General features: G+C 42.5%; 2 protein-coding genes across 3 annotated transcripts; one reads left to right on the top strand and one right to left on the bottom strand.

Moving 5' to 3' along the window:
- Positions 1 to 301: 301 nt before the first annotated feature.
- Positions 302 to 13,578, bottom strand: LOC147864150 (Nitrilase/cyanide hydratase and apolipoprotein N-acyltransferase family protein). Of its 2 annotated transcripts, XM_087319825.1 has the most exons (10): positions 13,477 to 13,561; positions 13,323 to 13,446; positions 3,926 to 4,062; positions 2,750 to 2,878; positions 2,596 to 2,654; positions 2,379 to 2,491; positions 2,211 to 2,303; positions 983 to 1,085; positions 669 to 751; positions 302 to 546 (listed from the first exon to the last, which is right to left on the bottom strand). In XM_087319825.1, exons 1-10 carry the CDS (start codon positions 13,539 to 13,541, stop codon positions 487 to 489), a joined length of 966 nt encoding a protein of 321 aa, XP_087175951.1. In that variant the 5' UTR covers positions 13,542 to 13,561; the 3' UTR covers positions 302 to 486. The 2 variants fall into 2 exon arrangements, with proteins under 2 accessions (XP_087175951.1, XP_087175950.1); XM_087319824.1 differs by having other exon boundaries at positions 13,323 to 13,578.
- LOC147864151 (uncharacterized) lies at positions 6,039 to 13,180 on the top strand. The gene is made up of 5 exons (XM_087319275.1): positions 6,039 to 6,227; positions 6,292 to 7,544; positions 8,638 to 9,054; positions 9,285 to 9,772; positions 13,154 to 13,180. Exons 2-5 carry the CDS (start codon positions 6,602 to 6,604, stop codon positions 13,178 to 13,180), a joined length of 1,875 nt encoding a protein of 624 aa, XP_087175401.1. The 5' UTR covers positions 6,039 to 6,227; positions 6,292 to 6,601.
- Positions 13,579 to 25,433: the final 11,855 nt, after the last annotated feature.

The raw sequence follows: 25,433 nt of genomic DNA, 5'->3' as shown, positions 1-25,433 counted from the left end.
GAGACCTCATAAAACCTCAAGAAGTTCATCAAAGACATTCCACAATATTTTCCACTGATATTGAATAGTCATTGGCATCATCATCAGAAGACTTGATAAACACCCCATCTCAGGACAGTTGGCTGTGTGGGCATCCCCCAAATATCTGCCTCACTCCCTCATGTTATACACATGAATGTGCCGCAGCAGTAAATATTAATAGAAAAATGTAATACCCCATATTGTACAATATTCTTCTTTTAGGATAAACAAGCTCAAATAATTGAATGCAAAACAAAAATAATAATACTATAGCAAGAAATGGTATAAAGAACTTATGATGATTGAGGAAAAATCATTACAACATTGTTTTATTCAGTTGTTCATTAGCCCAGCTTTTAAGTTCTCATAAATCAATCATAACAAAATACCACCAAGTCGATAAATATTCCAGAGGTTTATTAATCAATTGTAAGTTAACAGCATCCATTATAATGATGAACTCTACTAGAGCATACTGCCGGTCAATGCCTTTTCATTGCACCCATATATGTCGTATCTCCGATGCTGTAGCAAAGAAATTATCAGTGCCATAGCAAAGGAAATATCAGTGCACACATATTGTAAAAACTATCATATTCCCAAATATTAGATGTGCTGTCGCAGAACATATAAGAAGCCATTGGTACCTCAGATATTGGCATCCGTGTCCTTACTGAACTCAAACGGCTAAGGTCCACTTCAGCAACTGCTAAACCCGTGCATAGACGATCTGTCCATTATATTCACAGCACTGTTAATCATATACATTTTAACTCTCAGAAAAGAATTATGAGCTGATATAGTCTGGGCTACGTGTCTGCCTAGTAGTTTCAAAAGATTTTAATGGAAACTTGTTTCCCTAAGGCTTCATATTACTTCACATCATGTGCAAGTTTCAAAAGATGCTTCTAAATATAAATTATTCAAGATGCTTCAGGGAATAAATTAAAAATTGTAATACCTTTACAACGACCAATCACAGTACCCCAAGGATCAACTATCATAGCATCTCCATAGCTCTCTCGCTTCTCATTATGTTTTCCAGTCTGCGCGGCAGCAATTACCTGGGGACATCAATCCATGGACTTTTGACCATGCATCAGTAGTTATGATAGATAAAGGTATCATGCAAACACAACTGGACACAATACAGAGACATATGGTGCATAGCATTAGGCAAACACAATAGGAGGATATTTAATTTGTGAGACATCACCCTCTGGGTAGTGGTAATGCAACCAGCGACTCATACAGGTAGGCCGATCCATTCACAGACATATGGCATATCGCATTATTTAAAAACAACCTGAGGCTATTTAACATGTGCAGTGCAATATCCCCCTCTTGAGTAGGGTAACCAGTCATTCTAGAGAAGCTATTGATTTAGCCTCTTCCAGTCTACATATCAGGTGTTTTCTTTATTTTAGGTTTCAATAACTTTATTTCTTATTATCCTTACATGTGCACACGAGGAATGACCATGCATACCAGGATACTTTGCCATGTCAACATTCCTAACATGACCACCTCTCAGTGATCTCAGCACTGGAACAGTGAGCCCACAGATGAACACACATAGAGAGATCACTAGTCAGGATGCTATCGTGGATTATCCACAGGAATCTTCATTACCAGATGGTGTTTTATGAGCCAAGGCGACCTTGCCAGCCCCAAACAGGCTCCCATGAAAAGAAGACCTTTAGATAAATGACAAATTCAGGACAGGGATTAGATATACAATGTCTGCAGTTTTCCAGTATGAACCTGAGCTCACGATTCATCCACCTCACACAACAGAAAAATCGAAGTTGTGATATAATATACATATATGCCAGCCTTGGATCATACCCTGCAAAGAATAAACCTAATGTAGAGTAAAGCAGAGAAGATTTTGTACTAATAGCAAAATCTCGTATTTATGTTCCTATGAAATACAAACAGATCAAAATGTTTCTGTATGGAGGACCCCTGGCTTCATGGAAAACAAATCTTTGTATCCTAGCCCAAGTTCTAATTTAACCTGTTTGAATAGAATATGCTGATTTGAACTGATATGATGAATGAATTATTAACTCATGTACTAAACACGACACTAAACAAGACAACATTATTATTTGAATTCTAACATATAATTAATAGAACATAAAAATATAAGATGAAGGCCACTTGCAGAGATATTATGTACTCACATAGCATTGTGTTTCCACAGCTCTAGCACGAAGAAGGATCTCCCAATGGGCAGCTCCAGTTACCTTCGTGAAAGCTGATGGAACCAGTAAGATCTAGAAAATACAAAAGTCATTTTAGAGAAAAACCATAGTATTTCACAGGAAAATCACAAGGAAAATGTAAGAAACCTCTGCGTCCTTTTTGAAACGAAGTTGCTGATACATTTCTGGAAACCGAAGGTCATAGCAGACACTCAAACCTAGTTTACCTATTGGACTATCGGCCACCACAAGATCTGACCCTGTTACAAAAACAGGAAGTGTACGTACACGAAGCTTTTCCAGACAATATAAAGGTACAGAAACACACAGACAGAAAAGAAAACCACAAACAGATAAGTTATACCTGACGCAGTGAATTTGCTTTCTTGGAGTACAGGTCCTCCTGGTACATCAACATCAAATCTGCAATAACCAAAACAAAACTCTTCGAACATGGCATCCTCTCTTTCTTCAACACGATATTTTGTTTCATAAAGAAATTGAATAATGGGACTCACAAATGGATTTTTTGATAGCAGCTATTTATGTTACCAAGATTGTCCAAGATAATGTGTGTATTGAAAAGCCGAGATCCATCTGGACATTTCTCTTGAAAACCTCCCAACGAAAGCCAAAGACCAGCTTGTCTGCAAGAAATATTGGATAAGTGTACTGTATCTATTGAATCTCAACTACAGTAGTGGCATATCTAAATCACGAATGCATGTAGACATCTTCGGACATATCTGTCCAAGATGTTAGTTATAATCAATGATCAGCCTGAAGTTGTAAATATATCCCCATATGTGCTCTTAGAGTGCACATTTTGTGATAGTGCCCCCAATGAGGAGTGGCTAGTGTGCAACTCGACCATATGGGTTGATAAGGTGTTAATCTAGGAAACCGTAGATGTGTAGGACACAATGTATTTAGGAAAGAGCGAAATAGGTAATAGGATTGGCTAATCAAGTCAACTAGAATATTTTGTGGGCAAGGTACGATGTACTTAGTCTTGAAGTATGTGACATTGACTTCAAGATAAGTACTATCTAGCACGTCTATATCTAGGGAATTGGGTCATATTAAATGACAAGTCAGTTGACAAAAAAGGAATATCTCCACTACTATCAACTGACTTGCACATTTAATGTTATACTCAGACCAAACATAGAATATAATCCACTTTCTTACACAGTGGTTGGATCGATCATCAGTCCCCACTAATTTTGTAGTGAGCTGGTCCATATCCTATCTAAGCTCTAAGGTGTGAGCACATGGGTAAACTACCATTGTGAGCTACTCTCATATGTAATAGAAGTTTTGTTTTCCTATATCCATCTTTGTAATTGTAACTCTATATACCTATCTAATCGATTCTCAATATTTCTAACACAAGAAGGTGAGAGAAAGTGTATGTATGGGTAATAGAGCATATTGCAGAACTGTTGTGCTTCAAATTCTCTTGCAAGTTCCCACTTGAGCCTTTTGGCCATTCACCAGTAATATAGATATAGCTTTTGCACACAAAAAAAGTGTACCAAATTATAACACTAAGTATCTGTAGCCTTAAATGAGAGTCAAACAACCAAAGGGAAACATTTCCTAAAATTTTTGAAGGAAAAGCACTCATATGCACAATAAAAGAGCTGGCTGCTATCATCAAATTATGACTGAAAGAAATTGAAAATCCCTGCCTTGCAAGTTCTTTATATTTCTGCAATATAGGACCATCCAAAGGTTCGGCAATTGATAAAGCCTCCCCTTCCCTTGAGCCAATAAATGAGAAACACTCTGGTAAACTTAGAAAGTTCACTCCTTTGGATGCAGCTTCCTGTTCTTCCAGATGTAACCAACAAAAGTTAAAATAAAGATAATGCTAGACAGCAAAAATTTCTCAACAGCAAGAACAGAATACCACTGCACTTCAGTCACCCATCCTTGTAAAGAATCAATGATACAACTCAAATCAGTTCTTCGAAGAATTTCACCTGTAGAAATGAGGAAGAGCTAGAAACTATACTTTCTCCTCTTCAGCATTTTCTTAGGAATCTCTATACTCAAGCTCTTTTCAGGGCACATGTTTGATGATAAAACTAAGATTTACACAAATCCAATTAGTTAAATATGTAGGAAGTCACCTGGCATAAATATTCTCTGAACAACTTTTTGATTCAAGTAGTATTGCATCGGAACCTTTTCATGTAGGTACAAAAGGTTTTCTTGTTCAACAGTAATCCAAATCTATGGAAATGGAGAGAGGATTATGAGTCACTAGGTTATTGGTTTACCTTTCTGCCTTGCTTTCGGTCATAGTACAAGACCAAGAATATGTGATGACACATGTAAATGGAACCAATCTAATACATATCCCAACTATGGATACCTAGAGCTCTTAACTTCAAATGCATTCAATGGAAGAACAGTCTCTATAATTGAGAAGAAGTGGTTTTAGGTTCTTGTATTGCTCACTATCACTAGTATTATCTTGGCCTTCAAAATCTAATATACTTAACCTTCATTTATAAACCCAAAGATGTATTATGATTCACTGCAACTATACTCATGCGAGGATTATTGCGGGGCTGATGAAGAACCTTGCTTCCAACCAATTAAAATATCTACTATTCAAGATATTCACAGGTATTTTTGCATACACACCAGTTCTTATTTCTAAACTTTTAACAAAAACTATTTTATGAAACTTAACTAATAGAACTTTACCAGTCAAGATAAGATCAAAGATTTTGGGATGCTATTTTACTGTATCTTTAGCCAGCAAAATTTACACCTTTGCAAATTTGTAGCAGGTAAAATAAATTATTGCTCCAGTAAGCCATCATTATATGCATAACCTCATTCTGAGGGTTAAAGAATTAGAGACCCATGATGGAAAGAAGAAAAAATGGAGCAAATTTCAAAACCAATCAATTTATTTCACAGTTTGACTTGATGTACACAATATGGCAAAAGGAAATCAAATCATTAAATCATAACCATGAAGGAAGATAATGCAACCATTTTCGAAATCAATCGTTTACATGTTCTATGCAAGATGGCAAAACAATAATTAAATCAATGTGATGCACAACAATGAGCATGAAATCACTGTATTATGACTGTGATTGAAGGAAGAACATGGTATCATTTCAGGATTAATCGATTTCATTCGTAAGTTCATTTGATCTATGAATCACAAACTATGACTGAAGAAAAAATTGGAACCACATTCAAGTTTGATCAACATCTTTAATAAGTTTACTGATCCATACATGGAGAAAGGATGACTTAGATCTCTCTCTCTCTCTCTCTCTCTCTCTCTCTCTAGCCCCATCACTCCTACTAATGCTACAAGTCCATCACGGGATACACAAATGGGCTCCAAACTAGGACATAACGAAGGGGTTACAATTGATCGGGCAATAGCAATTTGCCGTGCACGTAGGCCCCGCTCCCATGGACCACGACCTCGGAACCCTTGTCATCGACAAATCAAAGCCATTATCTCCCGCCATCGTAGGTGCTTCCCTCACTTCTGAGACATTTCCATTCTGGATCGACCTATGCTAGAGATCTTTCGAAGACAAAAGCTACAATATACCTAACTTGAGAATCTCACATGTGCCAAAAACCAGATTCCCTCGTTTCTTCTTTTTTCATCTTATTTACTTTCATATTTACTGTGTAGTATTTATTTTATTTTGATTTGTTCTCAAAGACGAGACAACACTCAAGATGTAATCTCTTATTTGGTCTTATAGGCCATTTTGGCCTCTTAAAAGACGTTAATATTTCTTTCTTTCTGCGTGGAGGGTAGGAAGAGATGAGTCTAGAGCTAAAGCCCTTATCATCCGCTTCATGGATATTGACAAGAAGAAAGCTTTCCTCTCTAAAAGAAAGGCACTCAAGGGTGAAAAAATATACTTAGATGACGATCTCACTCCAGCCCAAGTGGCACACCGCAAAGAAAACATGCCACGAGTGCTTGATGCAAGAAAGGTGCAAGAAAGGAAGGAAAATGGGCCGTATATAGAGATGGCAAGGTCATTATTACAGAGAAGAGAACCGCATCACGATATATGGCCTATGAGACCCTCCGCATGACCATATGGAATTGCAACGGCTCTCTACAGACAGATGTCGGATATTTTGAAGATACATTGAAAAACACAAATATTGCTATGTATACAGAGACTCACCAATGCATGGCTAGCAAACTCCCCGAGGTACAAGGATATAGATGGGAGTCAATATGTCGCCCCCAACCTCGGACACGAGGAAGCACTAGAGGTTCGGGATAAGTGGTTGTGCTATACAAAAAGGAGTTTCATGATAGAGTGCATGTTGCCCATAAGGATGTAGATGCACGCTACATGTGGATACGAATAAAAAGAGGGGATCTTAAGGAGTTATATATTGCAATTTGCTACTTTCCACCTGCTTACTCAAGGTTTGCACCTCTAGGTGAATCACCATATCTACCTCTTTATGATGATATCATAAGATTTGCTACTATGGGGGACATTATACTATTAGGAGATTTTAATGCACGAACCAAGGATGAACAAACAACTATGTTTAACACCAACGAGGCTGTTTATGGAGAAGTTATGGCAAAAGAGGTTGGTCTAAAGCGACAAGCTCAAGATATGGGTGCTATAACTGAATATGGAAAACACTTTCTAGCCTTGGGAAGTGCGCATGGATTTGTGATATATAATGGCTTGTTACAATGGCCTGGATCAGATGCTTTGACATGTTGGAACCCAAAAGGGGGTGCAAGCACAGTTGACTATCTAATGGGATCTCCATCTCTTATACCTGAAATAAAAGTGTTCACTATATTGGGTAGACCTATTGGCTTGGCAGCAGATCATGCATATCTACGCTTCGAGGTAAAGGATGGATGCACAAAGGATGTATATGCTAAGGAGAGTGGGCTGGCTAAGTATCTATTTACTCGCAAGACAATTGATGTGTATAGTTGTGGTTTATACAATGGAATGCTAGATTTTGATCCTTCCGCGCCCCTTGAAGAACTTACCCAAGGATTGTCCAAATCATTGCATAAAGCAACCACAAATGCCTTCCCTCACACAACGGCCAATCCCCCCAAACTTGGTAGAGTAATACAAAATAGTTGGTATGATGAGGAATGTCGTGATACAAGGAGATGCTTGCAGCGTGAAGTAACTTGGAGCATTTATACACACAACCAAGCAAGAGCAACCTTCCAACGCCTCGTAAGGAAGAAGAAGAGATTGTATTTGTCTAAATTTGAAGATCATTTGTATCGCTTGTTCCTAGGGCAAGAGAGTAAAAGAGCATGGAAAATGTTTAATGAGAGGCAACCCGCCACACAACTGACCTCACCTCAAGTGTGGCATGAATATGCGAAGGTTCTATATGATATCCCGGGGCAACCTCCTCTTCCCCACCCGAATGGCTCACGCCCACATGAATCAACCTTCTTTACACCACAAAATGTAAGAAATGCCACAGCTATACAAATATTACTATATGCTGATGACATTGTGCTGATTTCTGACTCTCCGGAGGGACTACATGTTGGAGGGTGGCAGCTCCAGACTTGCACTCTCTTTATTATCTCTGTACTACATTCTCTCTCTTCCCACATTCTTCTCTCTCTAGAATCTGCAACTCTTTAAATGCCTTCTCTCTCTAGAATCTGCAATGCTTTAAATGCCTTTTGTCTCTTCCACTTTTTCCAAGATATTCCCTTATTATTCCTAGTTTATTGTACCTGTTTGGTAGTACAAGAGTCTCTTAACTACCAAACAACCATTCCCAATTTTGTATAAATAGGCTTATAACAGCCTCTTTTGTAATAAGATTATTTTCTGCTGCTACTTACAAACAAGCACAACTCTTTGGCTGTGTCTCTACTCTTTGCAACCTTTTTTTCTACTGCTGTCCAACAGCCTTCTCACAGCTTGGTTGTGTCTATTTTGTTCTAACTCTTCCGCTGCTGCTATTAACAACATTTCTCACATGGTATTAGAGCAGTGAGGTCTCCATATCCTCAGCCTGATTTTTTTTGCCAAAGAGCACACAGACCTATCTTCTTTTATCCCTCCCAACCCTATAGAGGAGATTCTCTTAGCAGCCACCCTCCCAACCTACAAAGGAAGTTCTTTTTTCTTTTCCCCTCATCTGAGCCTCACCTAGCATCTAGGGAGAAGTAGAGAGACCCTGAGCATCTACTTACAACTGCTGAAAATTGTCCAGTTGTAGCTCAAGAGGAGGATATCCATGGCCTTACATGCCACCATTGTTTCATCAACCATTCCCCAACTCCCCAAAGAGTCCATCTTGGATGGGAGCAATTACTTGGATTGGGAGCTACAAATAAAGACCTTGCTACAATACCATCGTTTATGGAATGTAGTCAATGGTACTGACAAGAAACCACCAGTAACTTCATCCTCTTCAACCAAATCAGTTGCTGGCTCATCTAACACCGAGACTGAAGCTTGGCTAGATAAGGATTCTCGTGCCCATGCTTTCCTCATGTTTAATATTAAACCGAGCATCACTCGTCAATTTCAAGATACAAATGAAGAGACAACCAATGAACTATGGACATCCATCAAAAAGAGGTACCATCGAGCTAATCATGCTCAAATGATAGCTATTGAGAACCAACTAACTAATCTCAAGATTCATGACACTCCCAACATCATGGATCAAATAACGCAATTTGTTACTCTCCAAAAGGAACTAGTTTCTTTGGGAAGCAAGTCAACTGAAGTTGAGTTTGTGCATCGTCTAATGATAAAGTTGCCTAAGTCATTCTCAGCATTTTGTGACACAATTTCTCTTCTTCCCAACACACCTCATATGAATACATTTCTTGGTATGCTACAAGATAGGGCAACAAGGAAGAAAAGTGCTCAAACTTCCAATGAGACGCTTCTACATGCGACAAGTAAAGGCAAGTGGAAGCAAAATGGTAACTCTTACAACAAACCCAATCCAAGACCATCAAACAACCCAGCCTACAAGGAGCTCACTTGTCATTATTGTGGCTACAAGGTCACATTCAGCCAGATTGTCGGAAAAAGAACAGGGACAATGCTAAGAACTCTTCTTCTACCGAAAATCAACCTACACTGAAATCCAACTCGGCCCACTCAACGCACTCAGCCAAAGAAACAGTTTTCCTTGGCATTGAGGAACATACTTCACATTTGGCTGGACCAACTACCTCAACCATTGATGAGTGGTTAGTAGATAGTGGTGCCACTTCACACATGACCTATGACAAATCCATTTTGCATGATGTGAAGCCTAGCTCCTCCCAAATCTCCATAGGAGATGCCTCAAGCATTGAGGCTTCATGTGTGGGTAATGTGTTTCTTAACAATTCTTCAAATGAAGAACCTGTCATTCTTCAAGATGTGCTACATGTGCCTCGCATCTCTACCAACCTACTTTCAGTCTACCAAATCACTAAGCAAGGTTATGGAGTCTACTTTGATAGCTCAGTTTTCAAAGTCATTGACACCAACAACCTACAAATTGTAGCTAGTGGCACACAAGAAGGGGGTTTATACCGCCTGAAAAGTTCCCGTAGCCCCTTGGAAAAGTCCAAATCTCATCTTCTTCAAGGCTCTCATACGTTGGTGGCACAAGAAGATCCCACGTTGTAGCATGCTAGGTTTGGTCATCTCAACTATGATTCTCTTCAAAAGCTCTCCTCTTCCCAACTAGTTGAGGGTCTTCCTATTTTCAAATCTCCCAATACCCCATGTGTTGCTTGTCTTCATGGCAAACAACATCGAGAGCCTTTCCCTCATGAAGCCACTCACCGTGCAACACATGGATCTTTCTGGTTCCATGAAAACCACTACTCTTGGTGGTGCACGCTACTTTATGCTTATAATTGATGATTTCTCCCGCAAGGTTTGGGTTTATTTTATTGTAGAAAAATCCCAAGCCTTCACAAAATTTCAAGAATGGGTATCTCTCGTGGAGAACGAGACATCAAAGAAAGTTCAAAAGATCAAGTCGGACAATGGTGGAAAGTTTATCTCCCACGCTTTCCACCATTTCTGCTCTCAACAAGGCATTGCTCGCCAATTTTCTACACCCAATACCCCTCAACAAAATGGAGTCGTGGAAAGGAAGAACCGGACAGTCCAAGAGATGGCTCGTACAATGCTATCTCCATCTGATCTTCCTCTCTGGTTTTGTGGTGAAGCTGTCAACACAACAGTCTACATCGTCAACTGCTGCCCAACAAAAGCAGTTGCTGGAATGACGCTTGAAGAAGCATTTACAGGTGTAAAGCCCTCAGTATCTCATTTTAAAATCTTTGGTTGTGATGCTTATGTTCACATTTCAGATCATAAAAGGACGAAATTTGAGTCCAAAACCAAGAAATGCAAATTTCTTGGTTACAACACACAATCTAAGGCATACAGGTTATGGGATTTAGAGTCAAAGTCCCTAGTCATCTCTAGGGATGTTCATTTTGTGGAGTCTCAGCCGGATGACTCTAAGATTTCACCTGAGTTCATGGTTGAAATCCTAGCTCCTCCGGAATCTCCTATTTAGACGAAGATGTCTCATCTTCAAGCCCCCCATCTCCTCCTACTCAATCTCTAACTTCGCCAGCAATTCAATCCTCTTCCTCAACTCCACTTGTTTCCCCTCCCTCTACAAACCAACTTCCACCACTTCCCAAGTGGCTTCAAGCCACCATTCGTGATTCTCATCTCTCCAATGCTGAACTTCATGAGTATACATCTGGTTCTCGAACAAGTAAGTCACAACAGCCTCCTCACTCATGCAACTTTGCCTAATTGTGCATTGTTGTGCAATCACAAGAACCCACAACAGCAAAAGAGCCCCTTGTTCTTCCAAAGTGAAAAGCAGCAATGGAAGTTGAACTTGATTCCATTGAGCGGAATCATACATGGGAGCTGGTTCCACGGCCTCAACATCGACAAGTCATTGGACTGAAATGGATTTTCAAGACCAAGTACCATGCTGATGGTACTTTGGATAAGCACAAGGCACGTTTAGTTGCAAAAGGCTACTCACAAGTCAAAGGAGTGGATTACGAGGAAACTTTTGCTCCAACAGCAAGGTAGACCTCTATTCGATGTGCGCTTGCACTTGCTTCTCACAACAAATGGCCCATCTTTCAAATGAATGTCAAGTCAGCCTACCTTAATTGTGACTTGAAAGAGGAGTTTGATGTTGAACAGCCTCTAGGTTTTGAGATTTCGGAGCAGAAAAACATGGTCTACAGGTTCCACAAAGCCTTGTATGGCTTAAAGCAAGTTCCCAAAGCTTGGCATGACAAAATTGACACCTTCTTTCTCTCTCTTGGGTTTCAGAACTGTTCTGCTGACAACAATCACAATCTGTATGTATTTTTTTCCCGCCTCCAAGGCATGCCATTAATCAGCTCCTCGGTCGACTCAATGTTTGACGGCCGTTTTAGAGCTGAGAGGAGGTGTTGGAGGGTGGCAGCTCCAGACCTGCACTCTCTTTCATCTTTATTATCGCTGTACTACATTCTCTCCCTTCCAGATTCTTCTCTCTCTAGAATCTGCAACTCTTTAAATGCCTTCTCTCTCTAGAATCTGCAATGCTTTAAATGCCTTTTGTCTCTTCCAGTTTTTCGAAGATATTCCCTTTTTATTCCTAGTTTATTGTACCTGTTTGGTAGTACAAGAGTCTCTTAATTACCAAAAAACCATTCCCAATTTTGTATAAGTAGGCTTATACCAGCCTCTTTTGTAATAAGATTATTTTCTACTGCTACTTACAAACAAGCACAACTCTTTGGCTGTGTCTCTCTACTCTTTGCAACCATTTTTTCTACTGCTGTCATTTTTTCTACTGCTGTCTAACAGCCTTCTCACAGCTTGGCTGTGTCTATTTTGTTCTAACTCTTCCGTTGCTGCTATTAACAGCATTTCTCACACTACAAAGACATCTAAGTGCCTTAAAACTATTTTGTACAGACAAAGGTTTGTCAATCAACATGGACAAAACTAAAGTGATGGTGTTTAACACCATTCAAGCATGGGTAACAAGATCAGAACCAGAATTCTTCTTGGGAGAGGAAAAGGTGGCATACACACGCTCCTACATATACCTAGGAGTAACATTTACAGGACCTAGGTTCTCCTTACAGGAGGCTGCTTGTGCCCGACTTTCTCATGGATATGCAGTCCTTGGTGCTCTCGAGAGACAATGTGCACATCTGCAGTTCCAAGAGCCATGGACTAAGCTATGGTTATTTGATACACTTGTCACACCAACTCTTCTCTATGGAGTAGAAACATGGGGACCAAGTCTTAACAAGGCAAATCATTGGAAAGATTTAGAGAGACCTTTAGTGTCAATGATTGCTCGTGTGATAAGGAGCAAAGCATCGGTGCCCCACGATATAATCCGGGCAGAGATGGGAGCAACACCTATAATAACCGAGGCATTCTGAATCACAACACTCATTAGTAACGTTCTTGCACATGGAGAGTCGCTACTTATTTCCACATGTATTACTTGAAAACCTTATGTTTTTGGTCTCATTAGTCATATTTGACCTCCAAACACACATTTATATTAATTGCCTATGAAAAACGCGACATTGGCACAACCAATTTAGTGTCACTGCTATGTGGGTAGTGAGATGTGCCCAATAGACAGAAAGAACAGTTTACTCCAATGAACAAAATTGCCAAATCAATACTACCTTCAACATAATATGATTCAAAACAATTTGGGATTCTACATCTTGTGTACATCTCTCTTAATCATGCGTTTCACGGGTCATATCAGATGTAAAAAACATATAAAGAAGTTAAAACATATATGAGTTAAACTTCGCATGTTTGGTGATTCTACATCTTCTGTAACTCTCAGTTTTCTCAGTTTTTTTCCAGACACAGCAACAGGTAGACCAGATTTGATGTGTGGAACATAACAAAACAAATGCAAAAAAATCAAACCTCAGTTCACATGAAAGCTTTCTGAATGAATGGAGTAACAGAATTACGTAGAGAGAGAGAGAGATCGGCAAAAGGAGAGATTTGAAAGAGACAAAGAAATGACCTGAACGAGGCGAGAGCAGGTGAGGAAATTTGAATGGAGATCGTTGGTAGAAGTGAGCTGAGCTGCTGCAACTTTGAAGATGCGGGGGGAAGAAGAGGCCATGCTTATTCCACCTTCAGATGATACGGATGGCGATGGCGATGGCGATGGCGATGGCGATGGCGATGGCGATGAAGAGAAGCAAACTCTACCCAACATTATTGCCCCGCATAGCGCCATGCGTCATCTCCTCCCCTGCCCTGCCCTGCCCTGCCTCGCCTCCGGAGACCTTCACCCACACACATAGAGAGCAATCAAGTCAGTCGGAGCCCTCTACTTTACATATGTACATATGTACTCACTATTGTTGTGTATTGTATCAGTATGTACATATGTATCTACATAATATATACATATACATATATATTAGACATATCCATACACACAAATTAATTACAATGCATTCATTCATTGTGTGCAATTTCTCTTTGTCTCTCCTTGTGTAAGTGGAGAGTCGAGACTCCTCCCATTCATTCCATGTCCATGTCCGCATGCTCGTGACTAACTACTACCAAATATTTAAGAGGGCAAGTGAGGGAATCGCGGAGAGGGACGGTGCAGGTCGCACCGCTGATGGCGTGTTCGATCTCCACTGTCCAAGATGGATAAAAAGCTGACAACCTCTGAGAAAAGGAGTCCGACTCTATGTAAAGGAGCCCGACTCTCTGACATCCTCTGTGAAAAGGAGCCCAACTCTATGTAAAGGAGCCCGACTCTGTCAGAAGAAGCCCCGTTGTCTAATAGCATCAGCAAGAAGGAGCCCGACTCTGTCAAAAGGAGCCCCGTTGTTTGACAACCTTTGTCATCAGGAGCCCGACCGACTCAGGGAAGGAGCTTGACTTAAAAACAAACATCAAAAACTCCAAAAAATGGTAAGTGTACAACAAATTTTTGCCATGAAAATGATCATAAAATTTCTTAAAAAAGCTTAAAGATTCAAATAACAAGTCTTACATAAAATGTTAAAACGTCAAATGTTGACAACCCTAAAATGAAATATGAATATACACATTACATATTAAGATTATGGCTCATGTTGGGATGATTGCAAGATGCAACCACAATTTTTACAACATGTAACATTCGAGCCCCTTGAAGTCAAGGTCAAGCCATCACAACGCAAACACCGAACCTTCTCATGGTCACCTATTGGCAATCGCCTCCTAGCCTGACTTGCACCTCTTTGTAGTTTTCTGGAGTGGGATTTGGAAGTGTTTGGGGAGCTACCAATAAGTTCTTGCGAGATGTTTATTGTTGCACTTCTTTTGACACCGATTTGTTGGTTGCGACTTATTGATCTGCCATCTTCTTCATTGGTTGATTTTCGTGCACCAACGCGATACACCTTCTCAGCCACATCTTCCAATGTTTGTATACCTTCGACAATAGTTGCACGGTCGAAGGTTCCTAACCCTTGCTCGAGACATTGAAGTGCTTTCACGACCGTTTGTATTTTGGACTTGAATGATTCAATCTCGGATGTTGTGGGGTTTGTCTCCTCGACTCGTTCTACCTTTGCCTCCACTTCTATTTCTGTATTATGGTCCATTCGCATTTGGGTCGCGTGATCTATAAAAGGCAATGAGCCACATAAATGTGGCATATGCCTCTCAATAATCATTTGAATACCGAGTAAATGCTTACATTTACTCACAATGTCTTGGCAATCACAATATGAACATTGGAGTGAGACATTATACCATAGAGTGGGAGTCGTCATGCTCAAGATTCTAAACCAATATCGGGCCTCGTCAACAATTTCCATTGTGGAAGTATCGTCGACATACCTTTCCAATATTCTCTCCGCTTCTTTAAGTTGGGATCTTTGATCCCTACAATTCGCACGGGGTGCAAACCGACCACTCTCACATATTTCTTGTTGTTGCTTGTACCACTCTATTACTATTCCTCCTATGCAAGTGTCAGTTTCATTGTCCCCAATTAAGACATGTAGAAGGTCCGTGGGCATCCTTGTGAATATGACTCTCAAACAAGTTTCTAATGCGACTTGCTCATGGTTTGACCCCTTATCAGAACTACAAAGCATGTACCACAACGGGATCCCAAATTCCCATGGCATTGGGGGCAACTGCTGCATATAATGGTAGCCCGAATTGGTTTGTTTTAAATGTCGAGTCAATTTCCCAAGAGTTGTTTAGGGTCAACCGCTCACACATTTCCAACATCCATTGATCTTGAAGTATCAAGATAAATGGTTGTTTGGCGGGAGATCCTAGTTCACCAAGCAGGTAGGGTTGAACATGAGCCACTTTCCCAAGATCTCGAAGTGCATAGGCATCTTGCATCATCAAATCCCAATCAACCTTAGTCATGGCACTCCCGAATTTAAACCTATTTGCCATGTTATGGACCTCCTTTGGTATCATAAAGAACCGATAACTAACAAGCTCTAATGGACTAGCCTTGGACTTATGACATGCTTCCTTACGCATGCTCATTCGTACCACATGCCTTGCACACCCAACATCAAATAGGTCATCTTTGCAACAACTTATGACATTGGGGTGTACTAGCAAATGGTACACATCCGACCTACTACATGGTACATGACCACTATGAGGTCCATATATTGAAATGGTAAGTGTCTCATTGTCAACACCGTCATTCATTCTAACGTCCACATGGAATGTGCACCCACATCGGGGTGTGCACCTGCGTCATTGAGTGGAATTAGATGCAAGTCGAGATGTCCCAGCACGATGACAACTATACCTAGTCACACGCATACCCTTCTTGACTCCTTTCCTTAAACGTGTGTGGTACTTGGTTTGGAAATCTGTGAGCACATAATCTAATTGGTGGGTTTCTACCTTGATCACTTCTATGGGTAGGGTCTTGTTATATTTGGCCATGCTTGATCCCAAACCTTCTATCAGGTTGACCTTCGATACCATTTGGCAACCACAACTTGTAATGAGTGCTTTTACGTACTCTGGTGGGATGCCATAATCACGTATATCAGTCGCATAAACTAGCTTTAACTCTTTAAGAGTCTTTGAAAATGTGTGATAGGATGTGTCACCATGTGACGCTAATACTACTTCCCTCCATTTCTCAACGTATAATACTTGAAGATTAGGTGATGCTTTAAGATAAATTTCACTCTCATTCTCGAGTATGAGACGATTCTTCATGCGCCTCCATGCATGAAGTGAAAGAGGTGCTCCCCTTGCGACATCACGTAATGCTTCCAATGTTACCTTAACTTGTCCCAATAAATCTTTAACCATCAAATTATACGTACCTCTTGAAAATGCAAAATACCTCGGAATCTGATGACTCAAAAGGAATCTCCATTTCATCCTCAGATACAAACGATGCATTGGATGACCATGACATATCCTCCGATTCATCTTTCGACATGGCGAAGACACCATGATGCCTTGTGCTCTCCATAGCAAATACAATATGATCGAGAATGCCAGTGATTGAGGTGAATTAAGTGAATGTGAGAGATTATGCGAATGAATGAAGTGAATGAATTCAAATAATTCACATGAATGGAGTGGATTATTTCAGCTCTTCTTCAATGATTTAGTTCGAGAATGTTTAGGGCTACTAGTGAACGATCAAGAATGAGGGTGAATGAAATGAGTGCGAGTGATTAATAGACTGTTAAGGAAGGGAATGAGTTCAATCCTTAGTGAATGAGTCTACCTCTTAGTGCATGCTACTGAATTTGATGAATCAATTTGCTATAGTTGTTAGTATGATCGTTGAAACGCCATCATTACACGTAGTTGGGCAATTGACTATTAATGAGTCGGGCTCCCTCTTTTATAACGAGTCAGGCTCCTCATTAATTAGTTGGGCTCCCTACACCCAAAAAATTTGTACATTGCTTTGTCTCCCTTCTCTATTATTGACTATTATTGCATTGTCTAGTATTGCATTGTTGTACATTCCTTTGTCGGCAATCTCCATTATTGACTAGTATTGCATTATTGTACATTGCTTTTGAATAAGATTCACATTGAGTCACACGCTATTTAGAATGAGATTCAAATTGAGTCATATACAACCAGAATGAGATTCAAATAATAATACTCACAACCAGAATGTACATAAAATTGAGTCATATACAACCAGAATGAGATTCAAATAATAAGACTCACAACCAGAATGTACATCAAATTGAGTCATATACAACCAGAATGAGATTCAAATAATAAGACTCACAACCAGAATGTACATCAAATTGAGTCATATACAACCAAAATGAGATTCAAATAATAAGACTCACAACCAGAATGTACATCAAATTGAGTCATATACAACCAAAATGAGATTCAAATAATAAGACTCACAACCAGAATATACATCAAATTGAGTCATATACAACCAAAATGAGATTCAAATAATAAGACTCACAACCAGAATGTACATCAAATTGAGTCATATACAACCAAAATGAGATTCAAATAATAAGACTCACAACCAGAATATACATCAAATTGAGTCATATACAACCAAAATGAGATTCAAATAATAAGACTCACAACCAGAATGTACATCAAATTGAGTCATATACAACCAAAATGAGATTCAACTATTTACTAGATATTACAAAAAAGTTGGCAATCCACATGAGATAGTAAATCGAGATCATATGTTTGATGTTACAAAGTACAAGATACTAGTGATTAAAATAACCCTATGCCTAGAGTCCTTCGTGTCCATTTTGCCATGATTTTCCGAAGGAACTCCACGTCTTCAAATCCAAACCATTGCTCCTTACCCTACACCACAAGATACCATCAACCTAAGCCCTTACAAAAAGAAATGATCAAATTCAATTCTCATAAATACTTACAAATTGATTGGACTCAAATCCTTGAATGAACTCCTCGACCAACATTCGAATGGTTTGCATCATGTAATACCCACAATCCGTCCCATTAGGTTGGGTTGGGATATGCAATACCTGGAACCGCTCGTTGTTGATGATGCAATGGTCGTGTGTGGCGCTAGAGATATGTTGTACAACCAAATCACCCAATGTCTTCATGCGGCAGTTGGATGATTATTTAGTGGATTGCAAAAAACAATTGGGCTCCTCACCTTGGCATCGAGACCTATAGGAGTCTATCGCATCTTCAACCAAAGCACCCAATGCCCTGAGTGCAATATCAAAATGTTGAGCGACAAGCTCAACCGGATCCGGATCGGCTGAATAAGCCTGAGCCGGATCAGTATCTGGAAGGATGAGCCGGATTGGTGAGCCGGTGAGCAAGCAAGCCGGTGAGCTGGGGAGCTGGTTAGCCAGATCCAGCAGTAACCAGAAGCCTAGTAGTAGCCTAGACTACTAGGTAGTTAATGACTTGTAGTTAGTGTCAGACGCTCGTGTGAGGATTGAAGTACACAGTACTTCTGTCAGTTCTCTTAGGACTCATATAAATAGTGTTGTTGAGCACGTTGTATGTACAGAGAACTATTATTGTTTTGCAATAGAATTTTAATGTTCTGCTCCTTCTCTTTCTCTCCCGCATATTAATCTCTCTCTCTCTCTCTCTCTCTCTCTCTCTCTCTCTCTCTCTCTCTGTGTTGCTATTCGGCTAAGCCGGTTTGTCTAACGCTTCCGCACCCTCGTTTCTACATGGTAGCAGCGCGAGGGTTGAGAACCTCTGCAGCCGACATCAGCATCTGAAGACAAACCCTAAGACCCGGTAAGAACAGGAAGAGAAGTGATGGACAGAGGAATGGCTAGTTCGCTCCCGGTGGAGAAACTCGAAAGATCCAACTACGCATCTTGGTCATACAAGATGCACTAGTACCTGCTTGGGCATGGTTACTAGAGCTATGTCGACAGAGCTAACGACACAGCACCTGATGCGGCACACAAGGACTTCCCATTGTGGGAACAAGCGGCAAGCAGAGTGATGTACTGCTTTGCGTCTAATGTCGGAGACCAGCTGCTGAGCCATGTCTGAGATGCCAAGATGCCAAAAGAAGCTTGGGGAAACCTGAAGAAGGTTTTCGCGGCAAGCACTACGGCCTGGAAGCTGCAACTCCGACAAGAGTTGAGCAATGTTCAACAGAAGGACATGTCGGTAGCCGATTACACGGCCCGAGATCTGTGACTCACTTGCCTCTATCAATGTCACTGTAGAGGAAGATGAGATGGTGCACATCTGTCTTGGGGGCCTAGCGTCTGAATTCAGAGCATTCCGAATGGCTGTATGTATAAGGGAGAATACACCGTCATTTTTCGACTTACAATCGATGCTCCTTGTAGAGCAGAACCATGCCAGTGCGTCAACAAGTGCACCCACCGATAGTCGGATGCTGTACATGGAGGCGAATCGGCCCCGTGGGCGTGGTGGACGAGGCGGGTCGGCTTGCAATGGTAGCAGCCGGCAAGAGCAGGACCGAAGGCACAGAGAACGTGCTGACAACAATTCTGGACCCTCCACAAGCAGGGGGAGTCAAGGCGGCGCCGGAGGCTGGCAAGCAAAAGCTGACACGGAATGTTGGTATTGTGGTAAAAAGGGCCACAGAGAAAGCGGGTGCTAGAAGAAGCGTGCCGATTCGGACAGATCCGGATCCGACAAGGCCCGTAGAGAGAATTGGCAATACTCGCACTACGTAGAAGGATCGAGAGGATCCAAAACCGGAAAAGCCAGTAAAGGGCCAGCCTTGGTGATGAAACACGAGGCTAACTCGATGAAGAAGACCACTTCCAAATCGGAGGAAGTGTGGTATGTTGATTTCGGTGTGTCGAATCACATGACGAGCCACAGAGAGTGGTTCTCTTTCTTGGAGAAACCAGAACAACCGGGAGTCGTCGAAACCGGAGACGACACTCCTCACCCAATTGTGCATGTCGGAGAAGTCCCTTTGAGCCACGTCTGACAGAGGGGGAAGCTGATGAACGTATAATTTACACGTTCTGACTATCACGAAGAACCTGGTGTCGGTTGGACAGATTGTCGACTAGGGGATGCAGGTGCGGTTTACGCACCTCGGGTGCTTCATCGAGGAAGAGGGCCAAATAATTGCGCAAGGGCGCAGAGACGGGAGGATGTTCATCCTCGACACCAAGCACGTTGGCACCACTTTGTTCGCCAAAGGACAAAAGATTGAATCAGACATCGATCTCTGGCACAAGCGGATCGGCCACGTCAATTATCGGAGGCTTCAAGACCCACAATCGAAACAAGTCGTTTTCGGTTTGCCGAAATTTAGCGGCCGGAAGGCCGAAATTTGTGAAGCCTACGAACTCGGGAAGCAACACCGGCTTCCATTCCCCACCGTACGAAACTAGGGCCGTAACAAGCTCGACCTTATTCATTCGGACGTATGGGGACCGGCATAGAACGTTAGTCTTGGCGGGAGTCGATACTTCGTCTCCTTCATTGACGACTACAACCGGCACACATGGATCTACCTCATTGAGTGGAAGAGCGAAGTCTTTGAGTGTTTCTGGAACCTGCAAAGCCTGGTTGAACGGGAAACGGAGAGGAAGATCAAGTGCTTGCGGTCAGATGGCGGAAAAGAATTTTTTTCCAGTCAATTCAACAGTTATCTGTAGCAAGAAGGAATTCGGAGAGAGTTCAGCCGCAGATACACACCGAAGCAAAACGGTGTGGCCGAGAGGAAGAACCGGCCGCTTATCGACGCGGCAAGGGCGATGTTGGAGGAGAAGAGCATGCCCAAATTTTATTGGGCTGAGGCGGTCCAGACGGCCGTCTACATCCAAAACCGGATCGGTGACAAGGTGTCAGCACACGAGCAGTATTTCGGGCGCAAGCCGAATTTGAGACACCTTCGGATATTTGGTAGCATTGCATATGTGCATGTGCCGGATGAGAAGCAGAGGAAGTTGGATGCAAAGTCGGAGAAATGCATCCTGGTCGGTTACTCGCATGAGCAAATGAGGTATAAGTGTTATAACCCCCGGACGAAGTAGGTCTGAGTTAGCCGGGATGTTGAGTTTGATGAGACGGCATCATGGTATGTCTTACCGGCTCCGACTTTCGATCCCGACTCGATACCAGAGGATGAGGCTAGTGAGCCTGAATTGCTCCAGTCCGAAGACGAAGGGTTCGAGACTCTAGATGTGAGTCCGGAATCGTTTTGGTTAAGTGGACCGAATGAGCGGCTGAGTCGGGATGACTAGTCGGATGAGGAATCGATGAGTAGTGGAGACTTTGTTGTGCTCTCCCCGCGCAAGGAACTGATGAGACGGTTCACGCGCAAAGAGAAGGGGAAGAAGAAGATGCCGGAATACGAAACCGGCAACGTTGAGTCGGATCGGAGAGAATCCGACTCCAGTAAGGAAGAAGGCGGATCTTCGGGAACGAAGTCCGAACCGGCCAAGAAGGGCCTCAAACCGGGTAACGATAGATTACGCTGGTCTTCCTGCCAGAAGAACCCCATAAAGCGGTACGGGTACAATGAATACATGGTGCATCACTATGCGTACATGACCAAGGTGGCGGAGGTGCGTGAACCGGAGAGCTACGCAAAAGCGGCAAAGGACGCAAATTGACGTGCCGCTATGGAGGAAGAAATGCGGGCACTTGATGCCAACGACACATGGGACCTAGTTGACAAGGCCCAACACTGTAAATCGATCGGATGTAAGTGGGTGTACAAGGTAAAGTACAATGTCGACGGTTCGGTTAACCGGTACAAGGCCCGGTTAGTGGCGAAGGGATACGCGCAGACTCACGGAATCGACTTCGATGAGACCTTCACTCCGGTAGCGAAGATGACGACGGTTCGTGTGGTGCTAGTGGTTGCTACGGCAAGGGGGTGGCATCTTCACTAGATGGACGTGAAGAATGCATTTCTTCAAGTCGATCTTGAAGAAGAGGTCTTTATGACCCAACCCCCCAATTTCCAGTCGGAGATGAACAAGTCGGTGTATGCTTGCTGAAGAAGTCACTTTATGGCCTAAAGCAAGCCCCCCGAGCTTGGAATGCGAAGATCGCGCACCCGTTGCGTAAGATGGGGTTTGCGGCCTCCAAGTCCGACTCTTCGTTGTTCATTTGGCAAGGTCCGGACGGTCTGGTTTGCATCTTGTTGTATGTTGATGATCTAGTCATCACCGAACCCTGACTCGATGAAATTAGTTGAGTCAAGTCCCCGATGTCGGATGCATTTGAGATGAAGGACTTGGGGGACCTTCACTATTTCCTTGAGATCGAGGTGATCCGAACCCTCGACAACATATTGCTCTCACAAAGACACTATGTGTTGAATATGCTGTACAAGTTCGGGATGATGGAATGCCGACTGATCTCCACACCCTTGGACCAGAACCAGAAGCTCCGTCCCGACTCTAGACCGGCCTACGATGAGAAGCGGTTCCGTCAAATCGTCGGAAACCTTATATATTTGACAATCACCTGACTTGACATCAGTTATCTGGTCGATGTGATCATCCAATATATGTAGAAGCCGACCGTGTAGCACCTTCTATGCGCGCATCGAATTTTGCGATATGTGAGTGGCATGAAGGAACGGGGACTGTTATACTGGCATGGTATAATCGAAGAGTTAGTCGGCTACACCGATGCCGACTGGGCCGGCGATGCATCGGATCACCGATCCACCTCCGGCTATATGTTTTCCCTTGCTAGCATGGCTGTTGCGTGGAGCAACAAAAAGCAGCCAACAGTGGCCCTTTCGAGCACTGAGGCTGAATACCGGGGCGCTATCATTGCCACCTATGAAGCCATTTGGCTTCGGCGACTGCTACAAGACCTGCGGATCAAGGTGTCGACCCCGATCCTGATCTACTACGACAACATAAGTAGGATGCAACTCACCAAGAACCCCGTATTTCAGGCTCACACAAAGCACATAGAAGTGCACTACCACTTCATGTGTGAGCGTGTCTTGAGTGGTGAAGTCGAACTTCGGTATGTTCATACGAACCGGCAAGTTGCCGACATCTTCACCAAACCGCTTGGATCAGACAAGTTGCAGCACTTCACCGAAATGCTTGGTGTTCAGCATCTCGACGTGCCACACTTGAGGGGGAGAACGGGCAAAGTCACCGGAACAGGCAAAGGCAAAGAAACTGCCGATTGCGCCGGTGAGGGAAGAACCGACAAAGGGGGAGACAAGAAGAAGAAAGGAGCCGAGTCAACAAAGGAAGTTGACACATCCGAACAAGTCGGAACAAGCGGCACCGACGGCAGAGTCAAGAAGGACAGAGCTGACCGGAAGAAGAAGGCCAAGACCCGGACATGGTCCGATGTGGTGAAGGGCCTGGAACCGGAAGATGGATCGGGAGCGACCAATTCGGACAAGAGCTGGAACGAATCGGAGACAGTCAATTCGGTTCAACAGACGGATTCGGAAGAATTAGATCAACTGAAGGCCAAGCGAACGAGAAGGCAGAGGAAGTCGACGCCAACACGAAGGAATCGGCGGGTCAACAAGTGCCGAAGTCACATTAGCGAGGGAGCTGAATTGGGCATGTTGAGTAGACAAACTGACCGAGGAGGTCGAGGTGCGTAGAATCAGAAGGGTCACGACAAACGGAACCGGACCGGACGAGGAGTGCGAGCGAGGCGGAGTAATGCCAGAAGGAGCCAGGTGGAAGGACCGACTGCCATGGGAATTGACACTACGATCCGACCTCAAGTTGAGCTTGAGGGGGAGTGTTGAGCGGCAAGCTCAACCAGATCCGGATCGGCTGAATAAGCCTGAGCCGGATTGGTATTCGGAAGGATGAGCCAGATCGGTGAGCCGGTGAGCAAGCAAGCCGGTGAGCTGGGGAGCTAGTTAGCCGGATCCAGCAGTAACTGGAAGCCTAGTGGCAGCCTAGACTACTAGGTAGTTAATGACTCGTAGTTAGTGTCAGACGCTCGTGTGAGCATTGAAGTACATAGTACTTCTGTCAGTCCTCTTAGAACTCATATAAATATTGTTGTTGAGCACGTTGTATGTACAGAGAACTATTATTGTTTTGCAATAGAATTTGAATGTTCTACTCCTTCTCTTTCTCTCTCGCGTATTAATCTCTCTCTCTCTCTGCTGCTATCCGGCTAAGCCGGTTTGTCTGACGCTTCCGCACCCTCGTTTCTACACGGAATGAAGAAATATTCTCGTTCAGGGACCCGAGTGAGTATGTCTTCACCCTTATCACTTTGGCCTTCTAGTTGTACCCATAGTGGATCCACAATATGAAACTGCTTGTTGATCTTGGGGGGCAACGAGTACTCCATCCATAAGCGGAAGAGGGTCATCATCCATGTGGATGCCATCTCCCCTACAATGCACAACGAACATAGTTCTACCTCCGTAAAAAAGACCGCTAGATCTAATTGTCGACAAGCCACTTGAAACCTGTTTATTAGGCCAGATTAGGAACTACAAAAAAAACATGAAGTTAACTATTGATCTCATGCCCCCACCATAACGACATACCTAGTGAACTTATTTCTTGTTGTGTTATCCCATGTTTTCGTGATTGTCCCAGGATCAACAAAGACAATCCCAATGTCCGCACCCTCATCTGTGTAAGATGATGTAATGAACGACAAATTACCAGGGTCCACTTTTTTCTTGCGGATTTGGATTTTAGGCCTCCTTGGTTATTGGGTTGTCGATTCTGACAGTTGTTCTTGACCACCATCAATCTCGACATGTGTCTCATCTTCTGGCATGGGAATTCCCTGATTCTTACACTAAAATTCATACATAAAATTCACACATAATAATTCACACTTTTTAGACTCACATAAGATGCACACATAATCATAAACCATACTTACATAAGCTTTAGACAACCGCAATCTTCAAGTTCAAATTTGCCATCCTATGCTCCTTTTCCTCGTCATGCCTGGTCATCTCTTGGCTGACGAATTGGGCAATAAAATCGGCCTCCTTGGATGTTCGAAGTGCGTTTGGAGTGGCTTTGAAGATCTTAATCGCTCTTGTCCTCAACTTCCTCATGTGTGATTGGCGTGATCTATTGTACTTTAGCTTCGGATCCAAAAAACGCTTTATTGATCGTTGTCTTTCGTAGTGGCTGAAGAATGACGTGGTTGTACTCCTCATGGAGGTTGATTGCTCTTCTTCTTCTATCTTTAG

This window comes from Azolla caroliniana, unplaced genomic scaffold, assembly GCF_043228905.1.
Source record: "Azolla caroliniana isolate FFs.n. ecotype wild unplaced genomic scaffold, voAzoCaro1.0.p SCAF_5, whole genome shotgun sequence".
Taxonomy (NCBI): domain Eukaryota; kingdom Viridiplantae; phylum Streptophyta; class Polypodiopsida; order Salviniales; family Salviniaceae; genus Azolla; species Azolla caroliniana.
Note: the sequence above shows the minus strand (reverse complement) of the source record. Positions and strands in the feature narration are given on the sequence as shown.

Coding starts and splice junctions, on each gene's coding strand:
- LOC147864151 (XM_087319275.1), top strand. CDS start 6,602: ATGTGGATACGAATAAAAAGAGGGGATCTTAAGGAGTTATATATTGCA. Junction 7,545..8,637: donor CTTGTTCCTAGGGCAAGAGA/GTAAAAGAGCAT, acceptor TATGGAATGTAG/TCAATGGTACTGACAAGAAA. Junction 9,055..9,284: donor TAAGTCATTCTCAGCATTTT/GTGACACAATTT, acceptor TGTGGCTACAAG/GTCACATTCAGCCAGATTGT.
- LOC147864150 (XM_087319824.1), bottom strand. CDS start 13,541: ATGGCGCTATGCGGGGCAATAATGTTGGGTAGAGTTTGCTTCTCTTCA. Junction 1,086..2,210: donor CTGTGGAAACACAATGCTAT/GTGAGTACATAA, acceptor TGATGTCCCCAG/GTAATTGCTGCCGCGCAGAC. Junction 547..668: donor CACGGATGCCAATATCTGAG/GTACCAATGGCT, acceptor TCTTTGCTACAG/CATCGGAGATACGACATATA.